Source organism: Saccopteryx bilineata, chromosome 1 (genome assembly GCF_036850765.1).
Source record: "Saccopteryx bilineata isolate mSacBil1 chromosome 1, mSacBil1_pri_phased_curated, whole genome shotgun sequence".
Taxonomy (NCBI): domain Eukaryota; kingdom Metazoa; phylum Chordata; class Mammalia; order Chiroptera; family Emballonuridae; genus Saccopteryx; species Saccopteryx bilineata.
Window position 1 is genome coordinate 89,190,269 of NC_089490.1, and position 13,160 is coordinate 89,203,428.

General features: G+C 47.6%; 1 protein-coding gene across 1 annotated transcript; it reads right to left on the minus strand.

The window, feature by feature from the left end:
- Nucleotides 1–294: 294 nt before the first annotated feature.
- Nucleotides 295–13,159, minus strand: POLR2F (RNA polymerase II, I and III subunit F). Its single transcript, XM_066258543.1, has 5 exons — nt 13,027–13,159; nt 10,763–10,832; nt 6,560–6,690; nt 933–1,004; nt 295–491 (listed from the first exon to the last, which is right to left on the minus strand). The coding sequence occupies exons 1-5, from the start codon at nt 13,044–13,046 to the stop codon at nt 401–403; spliced, it is 384 nt and encodes a 127-aa protein (XP_066114640.1). The 5' UTR covers nt 13,047–13,159; the 3' UTR covers nt 295–400.
- Nucleotide 13,160: the final 1 nt, after the last annotated feature.

The window sequence follows — 13,160 nt, forward strand, 5'->3', positions numbered from 1 at the left end:
AAGCCCCTGCAGCCAGTCCCCACTGGAAAGGAAATTGGGGGTTTCCATGGCAACCAGCTCCCTGGGCACAAAGGCTGGTCTGTCTGCTGGGAAGGCAGCTGAGGTGTCTCCCTGCAGCAGCCTTTGCTCTGGTGAACGAAGATGGAGGGAGGGATGCAGGATATCCACAGGGAGTAAAGGCCCCTGGTACTTCTTAAAGAGGTGACAGTCATGGGGCCACGGGATGGGTGCAGCCTCCAGACAGCAGGGCAGAAGTGGGTGGGCATAGCAGATAACTGGAGGCAGAGCGGGTAGAAAGGTTGAATAGTTTATTATTTACATGTATAAAGAATGTGAGAGAAAAAAAAGAATGTGAGCAAAGAAGGTGGGGATGAGGCATGGTTGAGAAGATGAGTCCAGCTCAGTCGGTGATGATGAGCTCGTCTACCCCCCAGTCTTCATAGCTCCCGTCTGGCAGGTAGCGCCGAATGATGATGGGGATCTTTCGGGCCCTGTGGCAGGGGAGAAGTCACAAGTACGTGAGGGCTGGAGATCCCAGCTCTACGGCAGGAGGGACAGACTGTGTGCAGGATGCAGGGAATGAGAAGTCTTAGGAGCATCCTCCTGAGTCTAAGTGTACTTTGTAAGAAAAGAATTACAATAAAAAGGAAGTTCCTGCACCCCTGAGTGTGGGACAGTGGGTCCCAAGGCTGAAGGTAAGGCAAACTGCAGCAGGAACAAGGAATGTTGACAGGCAGGAGAGGTCCATGTCTCATCAGTGCTCTCCCCTTTGCCTTCCCCTCTCCTGCCTCCCTCCTCCTTCCTGGTGGGCTGACTCCTCAACAAGCACCATATCTCCCTGGTCAGAGATGTAGGGGTCAGGGTGTGCAACAGAGAAACAGAGGATGCCTCCCAGGGCTCTATAGCAGCGAACAGTGATCTGGGCGACTTACTTGAGCTCTTTCATGGCGATGAGCAAGGGATCTGTCTCCCCTTCCAGCTCCACCATCACAGGGGCACACATCCTGTAGGTACAGGGACAGGTGTTGGGGAGAGGTCCAGCAGGAAGTCAGTAAGGGGGGGCTCACTTCACAAACAGCACTAGATTGACACCCCGGTCCTCACCTACAAAGGTCACCTTCTAGGCAGACAGGTGTAGTGGGTGGTGAGCAGTGGTTCAGGGGCACTAACAGCGAGGGTACGTAAGTGGGAGCCAGTGGATCAGCTTTAAATTGCCTCTAAAGACAATGAATGTCTCTTCAAATCTCAGTATCCTCATTTGAAAACAAAGACAAAAGGCCCTGCTTTGCCCACAATGATGCTAGGATACTACTAGCTAACAAGCAAAAACTCACCAAGTACCATATGTTGCTCAGTTCTTTACACAGACTATTTCATTTCCTTTGAGGTGAATACTAGCACTATTTGTTTTACTGATGAGGAAACTGAGAAACAGAGAAGTCATTAACTTGCCCAAGGTCACACAGCCAGTAAATGACCCTAAACCCTACATGTTCCTCCTACCCACTATGCCAGGGGTCGGGAACCTATGGCTCACGAGCCAGATGTGGCTCTTTTGATGGCTGCATCTGGCTCACAGACAAATCTTTAATAAAATAATAATAACATTAAAAATATAAAACATTCTCACGTATTACAATCCATTCATTTCCTACCGCTCATGTTCATGGTTGCGGGTGGCTAGAGCCAATCACAGCTGTCCTCTGGGACAACACCAAATTTTTATTGGATAATGCGTAATGTACACGGGTCATTGTATGGCTCTCACGGAATTACATTTTAATATATATGGCATTCATGGCTCTCAGCCAAAAAGGTTCCCGACCAATGCACTATGCTGTAACAGCTCCCATTTATAAGCTGAAGATCCACAAATTTAAAAAGGTATTGCGACGCCTGACCAGGTAGTGGCGCAGTGAATAGAGCATCAACCTGGGATGCTGAGGACCCAGGTTTAAAGCCCCAAGGTTACAGGCTTGAGTGCAGGCTCATCTGGCTTGAGTGCAGACTCACTAGCTTGAGTGTGGGGTTGCTGGCTTGAGCCCTAAGGTCGCTGGCTTGAACAAGGGGTCACTCACTGGCCTGGCTGGAGTGCCCCCGCCCCAGTCAAGGCACATATGAGAAGCAATCAATGAACAACTAAAAAGTGATGTAAAAAAAAAAAAGCCCTGGCCAGTTGGCTCAGCAGTAGAGCGTCGGCCTGGCGTGCGGGTGACCCAGGTTCGATTCCGGCCAGGGCACATAGGAGAAGCGCCCATTTGCTTCTCCACCTACCCCCTCCTTCCTCTCTGTCTCTCTCTTCCCCTCCCGCAGCCAAGGCTCCATTGGAGCAAAGATGGCCCGGGCGCTGGGGATGGCTCCTTGGCCTCTGCCCCAGGCGCTAGAGTGGCTCTGGTCGTGGCAGAGCGATGCCCCGGAGGGGCAGAGCATCGCCCCCTGGTGGGCAGAGCGTTGCCCCTGGTGGGCGTGCCGGGTGGATCCCAGTCGGGTGCCTGCGGGAGTCTGTCTGACTGTCTCTCCCCGTTTCCAGCTTCAGAAAAAATACAAAAAATACAAAAAAAAAAAAAGTGATGTAACTACAAGTTGATGCTTCTCATCTCTCTCCCTTCCTGTCTCTCTCACTGTAAAAGAAAAAAAAAAAGGAACTGTGAGTGGGACAAAAGTAAGCATTAATAACAAGGCCAATGACATTCATCATGTCAGCTCCCCTACCAGGAACCTTCCCCAGGGCCTGTGGCAGACTCCTGAACCCAGTGGCCATGGTAGAGTATTCCAACACAAAAAAGGCAGGTGCAGACTCCCCTTCTGATGGCTCCAACCTACCAGCCCAGACCCTGCCTCAGGTCCAGCTCCTGTTTTCCTTCTCTCTCTTGGCAAAACACCCTTAGAAGTCCTGCTCTCCTAGCTGGATAGTTCGGTTGATTAGAGCATTGTACTGAAGCCCAGAGAAGTTCTGCTCTTCCAGCCTCCACACAGGGCCTGTATCAAGTGTTCTCCTGTTCACCACCCTTCCGTGATGTTCCAAGGCCAGTAGGCAGAACCTATTCTGGTCTCTGCTCACCTTACTAGCACCTTCTCATGCTACTTGCCTACATTCACCCCACGTTCTTGCCACACCAAACTCCTAAGGTTCCCTGGACAGATGCTGTTGTTACCTTTTCATGTCCTCTTACAAACTCTTCCTTTTCCTACAGGCCTGGGAGAGACTCAAATGTCTCCACTATGGGGATCATTTGCTGGAGCCTCAGTGCCTGGCTCATTTACATATGTTTTCCTTGGCACCAGTCTCACTGTATACTAACTATTTGTTTGGAGTTTCCCATGTTAGACCATGACAAGCACCTGGTGACCCAGGATATGCCCTAGCACAGTACTTGACCCACCACAGAGGTTCTGAACACAAATGAAGGGGTGCCAATTCTAGGCACACCTCCTCTTGGGAGCCACCAAGAGGAGGTGTGCCTAGATTCCAGCTCAGGTTTACACTACTGGATCCCAAACCTGATCATCAGAATTACTCAGAGAGTATGCTAAAAATCCAGGACCCCAGGTCCCTTTCCAGAGCTTCTGAACAGACTCTCTTATAAAGGAGCCTGAGAACCTGCATTTACAAAGCTTCCTGCATGATTCTAACAATCAGCCAGTCAGAGCGCCACCAGTTTACACTAAATAATTTGCTAATTTTATTACTAGTTTGATTTTTTTACTCCCAAAAGCCTGAAAATTTCCCAAGAGCAGAGGCCAAGTGTTTAACTTTCCCTAATTTTCTTTCAATAAGTATTTAAATTTCCCCAAAATTTAAAGCTTTAAAAAAATGTGGCAAAATGCCCTTCCTGATGTGCATATGCCTTTTTTATCTCAAGATGTGAATAATTCAATAGGATTGATTCATCCAGCCCAATTGTGTGCAGGCAATGTGCTAAGTGTGAAAGTGTGCCCTTAGGTGATTTGTCTGCACCAGAACGATCCTTAGGCTGTGGTACACATTAGCCACTAGGTGGTGCTAATGTAAGGAGTGACTGAGACATCCAAAAACATCCAAAAACTATGTTTCTTCAGTACCTAAACGCAGGTTGCAGGCCTAGAGCTAGCGATTAGCTACAGCCACCCTGAGGTGGTTCTCACAGCAGGCAGGGATCTGCCAGACAGTGTCCTACCCCTTAATTGGAAGGAACACTGCAGACCTAACTAAGTGGGACCGTGCCTTGCTTCCACAGAAAAGCAGGTCGCTGGGACTCGGTAGTGTTCTGAATGTCTGCCTCCACAGTTTTAAGTGCTGCACACTGCCCACCAAGTGCACACCAATCTTCTGAACTTGTCACTCGAAGCACCAGTGACATCTTTCCTAGGCCATAAGCCACATGCCATTCTCCACCACAAGCTGCACTTGCCTGCCTCCACCTGGACCTTTCTTCGTGCTGTTTCTGGTCCCCAGGATACCTCAAAACCACTTCCCTTTCCCTGTCGCCTCTTGAACTCTAACCTCCTCATGAGGCTTTTCCAGGTGCCCCTGCATTTACTCCCTTCTCCCGTTTTGCACCCCTTACAAAGTACCACACCTGCCTGCTTTGGGTTATAGGTATTTGTGAAGGGGTCCATCTCCCCACCAGGCTATAAACACCTGGAGGACAGGGGGATTGTGTCTTACTATCTCTGCATCCCCAACAGGTACAAGCATAGGACCTTATTCAATGTTGGAAGACAAACCTGCATATTATCAGTCTATTTGCTTGAAAAATAATGTATGAGTTATTCTTTCTGCCGGGTTATTTTTAGAAGAGATGAATGTAAGAGCACCAACAAAATGCTTCACAACAAAGAAAATGTCTTCTATCTGCACTATCCACTACAGAAGCCACAGGTGACTGGGTACATGAATAGGGCTAATGAGACCTAACAACTGAACTTTTATTTAATTTAAATTTAAATGACTACATGGATCTAGTAGCTACCATAACTGATGGTACAGGCCTAGGGGATCCAGACCCCAAGGATACCAAAATTATCATACGGAGTACGGCTCTAATTTCTCCCAGACCAGCAAGGAAAATAACCAGACTGGCAAGAGGTCTATGGCTACAGAACAGATAAGGAACAATGTTGGCTGATCATAAAACCCTTTCTCTAGGTCAACATGGTGGTCATCTTCACCCCACAGGCTGGAGGAGATCAAGTCCAATGCTGAGTGGGAATTATGAAGGGGAACACATCGATCTAGCATCACCCCTCCAGAACACCAAACTCCGCCACGCTCGCCCAGCTTCCTCCCAGCCTATTTTACACTATTCCCTACATGAAGCAACCCAACTTCCAGATTACCACCATTCCCCACGCCAGCTTATAAGAAGTCTGGGTAGGTCTCCTTTACTTGGCCTTGTGTCTCCTAGGAGACCTTCTATGAAAGCAAGAATACCACATACGCCCTCTCTGTCCCCCAACTTACTCCTCCCTAGGAAGGAGTAACTTATCTGACAGGGAAACCTGGAGGAAAAGCAGATAACTATGGCCTAGCTTTTTTGAGAGCTCTGCTTTCTCAAAACCACCTGCCTGCAGAGAAGGTGCTTTCACAAGGCCCACAACCTTAGAAGGCAGGCTTGCCCCTGCAGACTCTGATGCCTATACTGCCTGAACATGCAATCACCATTTGATCTCCACCTACCCACTGGCTATCTCCTTAATCTTGTTATTCTTCAACTAGTTCCAAACTTGGAAGAGAAAGGAAAAGTTGCTAATTTCATATCCCCATTACCCCACCCTTGTTCTGTTTTCACACCTCTAGCATGGTCTCTGCGTGGCTGGCTCTTGCACTCTTCTGGACTGGTCATAGTTGACCTCAAATTGCGTACCACCATTTAAGGCCCTGGCCAGTTGGCTGGGTCAGTTAAGAGCATCGTCCCGAAACAACAAGGTTGCAGGTTCAATCCTAGGTCAGTGCACACACCGGAAGCAACCAAGGAATGCGCGACTGAGTGGAACAACAAATGAATGCTTCCCTTTCCCCTCCCCTCTCTCTCACTTCCTCTCTCTCTCTAAAAACCAATAAAAATTAAGCCCTGGCCAGATAGCTCAGTTGGTTGAAACACTGTCCTGGAGCATGGAGGTTGCTGGTTGAATTCCCCAGTCAGGGCACAAACAGGAGTAGCTTGATGTTCCTGTCTCTCTCTCAAAAAAAAAAAAAAAAAAAAAGAACCACCAAAAACCCAATGGTGCTGTCACAGGACTGCCAACTAAGCAGCCCACAATGGTCTGGTAGGGCTGTCTAAATCCACTTTATTTTTGCTTCAGTAACCCGAGGCAATCATCAAGTTCCGTTCTTTTGTTATTCTCCTACTGTACTGTTATTTGACTTCTCAGATGATCATGTCCAACTGCTATTGGATTACAAACTCCCTGAGGGTAGGTATCTAGCACAGTGCCTGGCACATAGGGACAACACCCCCTTATTTAGCATTCGAGAGCAGGGAGAGCCTGTTTTCAGGTGCCAGGCTGGGCCACACTAACAGCGTGGAGGCTCTCTGTGGCCTGACGGATGGAAGACAGTAAAGGGGTACACACTCACGCGATCTGGAGGGCACGGGTGCCCAGCACACGGGCTCGCTCATACTTGGTCATGTATGGTGTGGTGATTCGTTTCTGGTTGGCCTGCGGTCGCTCTCCAGAGGGGAGGATCTCAACATTCTCCTGGCCCTCCTGGCAGAAAAGGGGAAAATCTCAGGGTGCATTACTGCAGGTGAGGGGGAGGATGACGATGGCAATGATTATAACCACCACTACCACTACTGCTTATTACATGCCAGCAACCTTGCAGTTGCCTTACTGACACCTTCCTTAATCCTCACAATAACCTTATGAGGCAGGGATTAGTGACATTTTAGAGGCTTGAAGAGTTAGTTAACTTGGCCAGTCTCAGACATAGTAAAAGAGAAGGATCATGATCAGGAGGATTCCAAAGCCAGCTGCCTCATCTAGAAGAGAGCAACAGAAGGCCAGAGATGGCATAGTCCACGAACACTGTCCCCATACAAATAAGTCCTTAAGCACAGACAAAAATTACCCTGAGCAGGAAGTGAAGAACAAGCAACCCTCCTTCAGATAGGATAACTGAGTCAAAGGGTCCAGTGACTAAAAAGTCAGAGTGAAGGCAGAAACATACCAAATATTTTTTCATATGTGTGTGTGTGTTCAAATATTTAACAATTAGTGCCTGACCAGGCGGTGGCGCAGTGGATAGAGTGACAGACTGGATGCGGAAGACCCAGGTTCGAGACCCCGAGGTCGCCAGCTTGAGTGTGGGCTCATCTGGTTTGAGCAAAGCTCACCAGCTTGGACCCAAGGTCGCTGGCTCGAGCAAGAGGTTACTTGGTCTGCTGAAGGCCCACAGTCAAGGCACATATGAGAAAGCAATCAATGAACAACTAAGGTGTCGCAACGAAAAACTAATGATTGATGCTTCTCATCTCTCTCTGTTCCTGTCTGTCTGTCCCTATCTATCCCTCTCTCTGACTCTCCCTGTCTCTGTAAAAAGAAAAAAAAAAAAAAAAATTTAACAATTATTTATTAAGCACCTGTCAAAAGCCAAACATCATAATAGGTGCTGAGACAGAAAGCTAAGTTTCTCAAAGAATTCACTGTCTGAGGAGGAGACAAGGATAAACCAAACAGCAGGTGCTTTGAAGATATTCAAATGTGCAACAAAGTTAAGAACAAGGTGGGGGACACCTAACTCATGCAGGGGGTTAGGAAGACAGTCCAGAGATGAGACTTGAGCTAGTCTAGAAGAATTAGTAGAAGTTCTCAAGCCAACAAGGAAAGGAAGGGAATTCCAGGCAGGTTGAATTGCATGTGCAAAGGGCCGAGGAGAGAATGTACTAGGTTTAGATAACTAATTGTAGAGTATGATAAGAGCAAAGGTGCACTCAGGGTCCTAGGCAAGAGAATAAATTCTGTAACAAAAAATTAAGACAACAAGTATATACTGAGTGCTTACTACGTATCAGATAGTGTCCTAGGTGCTTGGGACAAAGCATTAAGACAAAAATTCTTCCCCTATAGAGCTCATTAATTATAATGAGAAGAGACAAACAAAAAAATTAATATAACAGAGAGAAAAAAACAGGAAGTGCCAGGACAGACAGATATGACTTGAACAAAGACCTGAAGGAGGAGAGAAGTAGATCATGTAGATATCTTAGGGAAAAGTGTTCCTGGAAGAGGGAACAGCAGAATCAAAGCTCCTAAGCAGGAATCTGCTTGGCATGACTGGCACAGCAAGAAGAGATAGGTCACAGAGGGAGCAAGTGGCCAGATCATAGAGAACCTTGTACATTTTTTTGGCATTTATTCTGAATGAGATAGGAAACCATTGGATGAACGTTCTGAGCAGGAGAGAGACACACTTTGACTTAACATATAAAATGATCATCCTGAATACTCTGTTGAGAATATTCTGTAGGAGCAGGGCAGAAGCAAAGACACCATTTTTAGGAAGATCAATAGTGTGGGCAGGTAAGAAAGATGATTCTGGCAACAGAAAGGTAATGAGATCAGTTAAAGGCAGGAAAACAAGGAATACAGTTTCTGCAGTAATGATGGTGAAAAGCAATAAAGATCTAAACCAGGCTGAGCACTCGGTATGTAGAAAGGGAACAGGGCTGAACCACATGTAGGAGGCAGAACTGACAGGACAGAAATGGAAGGCGACCAGAAGGATGGAGAAGGAGGTTTTTGACACAGTGAATAGGTACCTAAGGGTGCCAAGCAGAGAGAAAATTCAAAAAGAGGGGGACATCGCCTGACCAGGCGGTGGTGCAGTGGATAGAGTGTTGGACTGGGATGCGGAAGACCCAGGTTCGAGACCCCAAGGTCATCAGCTTGAGCGCGGGCTCATCTGGTTTGAGCAAGGCTCACCAGCTTGGACCCAAGGTCGCTGGCTCCAGCAAGGGGTTACTCGGTCTGCTGAAGGCCCGTGGTCAAGGCACATATGAGAAAGCAATCAATGAACAACGAAGGTGTCACAACAAAAAACTGATGGTTGATGCTTCTCATCTCTCTCCATTCCTGTCTGTCTGTCCCTATCTATCCCTCTCTCTGACTCTCTGTCTCTGTCACAAAATAAATAAATAAATAAATAAAATTTTTTTAAAAAGAGGGGGACATCAGCTTCCTAGCCTGAAAACATCAAGGGATCACTCTCTTTAGGAGACATAAAGCACTTCTTCCTCGATCAGTCACAAAAGACAGAAAGCCCTATTCCATTCCTGTACCTAGTAACCCATCCACCTCGTTGCTCAAGCCAGAAACCTATCACTGCGGCCAAGTGGCTCAGTTGGTTAGAGAATTATCCCGCAACGCCAAGGTTGCAGTTTCAATCCCAGGTCGAGGCACATACAAGAATCAAATAAGTCCTGGCCTGTGGTGGCACAGTGGATAGAGCGTCAACCTAGAATGCTGAGGTCACGGGTTCAAAACCCTGGGCTTGCCTGGTCAAGGCACATACAACAAGTAACCAACGAGCAGCTACAGTGAAGCAACTACTTCTTATCCCCCAACCCTCCTCTCTCTGTAAAATTAATAAAATTACCAAAAAAAAATTTATTTAAAAAAGAATCAACCAAGGAATGCATAAATAAGTAGAACAAAAAATTGATGTCAGCAAAATAAAAATTAAAAAAAGAAACAAACCTAGGAGTCATCCTTATCATCTCCCACTCTGTCAGTCTCAAATCCAACTCACCAAAATATCTCCTACAAGTTTTCTCATCAGTGACGCTAGTTTTCCCAAGTCCAAGCTACAGGTCTCTCACCTGGAGGTCTATAAGACTTCCCTAATCCGTCTCTCTCTTTTACTCTTTTTATTATTATTATTATTTAGAGAGAGAAGAGAGAGAGAGAGAGAAAGAGGTGGGGAGGAGCAGGAAACATCAACTCCCATATGTGCCTTGACCAGGCAAGCCCAGGGTTTCGAACCAGCGACATCAGCGTTTCTAGGTCAACACTTTATCCGCTGCACCACCACAGGGTCAGGCCTCTCTCTCTTAATCTTTTTTTTTTTTTTTAGAGAGATTTTATTTATTCATTTTAAAGACAGGAGAAAGAGAGAGAGAGAGAGAGAGAAAGAGGGAGGGAGGGAGGGAGGGAGGAGGGGGCAGGAGCAGGAAACATCAACTCCCATATGTGCCTTGACCAGGCAAGCCCAGGGTTTCGAACTGGAGAACTCAGAGTTCCAGGTTGACGCTTTATCCACTGCGCCACCACAGGCCAGGCACTCTCTCTTACTCTTAATCCTCCCCAATTTGCTCCCTACTTTGAGACCAGAATGCTCTTTCTAAAGTACAAACTGGATCATGCCATTCCCAAGCTCAAAACTTTCAGTGGCTTCCCACTACCCTCAGGCTATGAAATCTGCCTGATCAGGGCCCCTATCTCTCCCCTTTGCTCCTATGGAGACCCATCCTGCAGAGCACATATCATATAATAAACATTCAACACACATTTGTTGAATGAATGAAGGTGACATTTAATCCATCAGTAAATTAACTGTCCCAGAAGCCAAGAGCTGTGATCCAAATGGACAAAAACCTCAGGCCCACCCTGTAGGACTTCTCCATTAACCAGAACTGGAATTCTGCTCACTCTTACTGGGGGTGCTTGTGAAAGAGGCTCTGATCACAAACAGGAGGCAGGTGCACTCAGGGAATTATCACTGGCCAGGCTATTTGGCAGCCTAGACTGTAGAGCAGAGAGCCCAAGGTGAAATACTGACCTCCTCAGCATTCTCCAAGTCATCTAGTCCTTCATCCTCCTCCACATCATCAAAGTCGTCACCATCAAAACTGTACAAAAAGAGGCCGGTTAGTTAGAGCATCGCTCACAAGAATCAGAGAGGGCAAAGCATGTCTCATCCAATATTTAGGAGATGCTAAATAAATATCTACTTAAGGAATTAATCAAACTTGTTTCATTTTACTTCAAACTTAACCCAACAGCCCTCAAATTTTGCCAGGACTCATTCATCATCACTACTTCTCTCTCTACTGGACCATTCCCATCAGCACATAAACATGTACTTATTTCCCATCTTAAAAAACAAAACTTTTCTGGCCCTGGTCAGTTGGCTCAGCAGTACAGCGTTGGCCCGGTGTGTGGAAGTCCCGAGTTCAATTCCCAGTCAGGGCACATAGGAGAAGTGCCCATCTGCTTCTCCTCCCTCCCCCTCTCCTTTCTCTCTGTCTCTCTCTTCTCCTCCCGCAGCCAAGGCTCCATTGGAGCAAAGTTGGCCTGGGCCCTGAGGATGGTTCCATGGCCTCCGCCTCAGGTGCTAGAATGACTTCGGCCACAACGGAGTAAAGACCCTTGGTGGGCATGCTGGGTGAATCCTGATTGGGCACATGCGGGAGTCTGTCTGCCTCTCCGCTTCTAACTTTGAAAAATACAAAAAAAAAAAAAAAAAAAAAAAAAACCCAAAAAACTTTTCTATTCTCTCCCCAAAGAGCCCTATCTACATGCTCCCATTGGGAGCAAAATTCATAGAAGAGTTGTCTAACGTCACGGTTCCCCATTCTTCTCTTCCCATTATGTTATAATTTCACTCCAAGAAGACATCCACCTCCATGATTCCATCAAAAACACTCCTCCTTGGGTCCTGGCCCGTTGGCTCAGAGGTAGAGCCTCGGCCTGGAGTGCAGAAGTCCCGGGTTCGATTCCGGCCAGGGCACATAGGAGAAGCGCCTATTTGCTTTTCCACCCTTCCCCCTCTCCTTCCTCTCTTCCCTTCCTGCAGTGAGCAAAGATGGCCCCGGCGCTGGGGATGGCTCCTTGGCCTCTGCCCCAGGCGCTAGAGCCCTGGAGGGGCAGAGCGTCGCCCCCTGGTGGGCGTGCTGGGTGGATCCCGGTCGGGCGCATGCGGGAGTCTGTCTGTCTCTCCCCATTTCCAGCTTCAAAAAAATACAAAAAAAAAAACAACACTCCTCCTTTTGAGTTTGTTAATGATTTCCATGTTGCTCAATCCAGTGGACTGTTCTTAGGCTCACTTAGCTTGACCTATCAGCAGGCACACAAGACCACTTCTTCTCCCTCAATACATTCTCCTCACTCCAGCAAGGGCACCTCATTCTCTCCTGTTTCCCCACCTCACTGGCTGCTCCTTCTGTCTCCAAGCACTCCTGCTCTAACGCTCAGTCATCTCCTCTTCTTCACTGACACTGCCCTGATGACCTCACCTGTTTCTTAGTTTTGACTAATATACTTATGTTGACCACTCCCCTATTTTTACCTTCGGAACAGACCTCTTCTTGGACCTCACACGTCAGAAAATCATTTTGGCCCCACCTTCAAAATAAATCCAGAATTCAAAACCACTTCTCACTACTTCTATTTCTATCAAGCCACTACCTTTCCAGATCTTTCTCACCTTAAAGTCTCACCAGACCCTCTTCTGGAGTACTTCTGTGTATCAGTTCTCACTTAATATGGTAGATAGGTTCTGCGAATTTAAGCCAAACAATGCAGGAGGAAACCAATTTTACCACAGGCTAATTGATATAAACAGGAGCAAGTGTCCTACAGCATCTCATCAATGTTGGACCAAAATGACGTTTATTCGAGGAACTGCTGTACTATACACACTTCTACTGCCTAATCTCACACGATGCTCTACTATCTGTTTATGGGCCTGTCCCCTCTTCTAAAACGGGAGCACGTGGAGAGCAGCGACTGTGTCTAATACACCTCAATCTTCCCAAACAAGACACAGAACCTGGCTCGTGTACGTTTGCTGTTAGACACCTTTCTCATTGATCCTCTCTGTACCCTCGATCCTGAGCCTTTCCGTGACCAACCTCTGGCTATGATTTTGGATTCTCCCCCCCCCCCCATTTCCCTGACCCAGCTCCGCGGGCCCCTCAGCCGCCAGCCAGTCCCCTCAGATACTGCCTCTGGTCGCCTAACTCCTCAACCTCCTTTGACCCAGGCTCCCGCCTCACCCGCCCCTTCCGAGGGTCCGCAAAGGCACTTCGCTCCCGCACTCACTTGTCCTCATTGTCTGACATGACCCCCGCGCCGCAGACCCCAGCGGAGACTCGCGAACAGTAAGCCTCCGCCTCGCGCAACGCCACGCGTACTCTGCGCCTGCGCCGTGAACCAGAGGCAATCACTTCCAGGAA

Excerpts from the sequence above, each read along its gene's own strand:
- POLR2F (XM_066258543.1), bottom strand. The coding sequence starts at position 13,046 with ATGTCAGACAATGAGGACAA. Across the intron at positions 10,833-13,026 it reads ATGTCAGACAATGAGGACAA|TTTTGATGGTGACGACTTTG; the intron begins GTGAGTGCGGGA and ends CTTTTTGTACAG. Across the intron at positions 6,691-10,762 it reads ACTTGGAGAATGCTGAGGAG|GAGGGCCAGGAGAATGTTGA; the intron begins GTCAGTATTTCA and ends CTTTTCTGCCAG.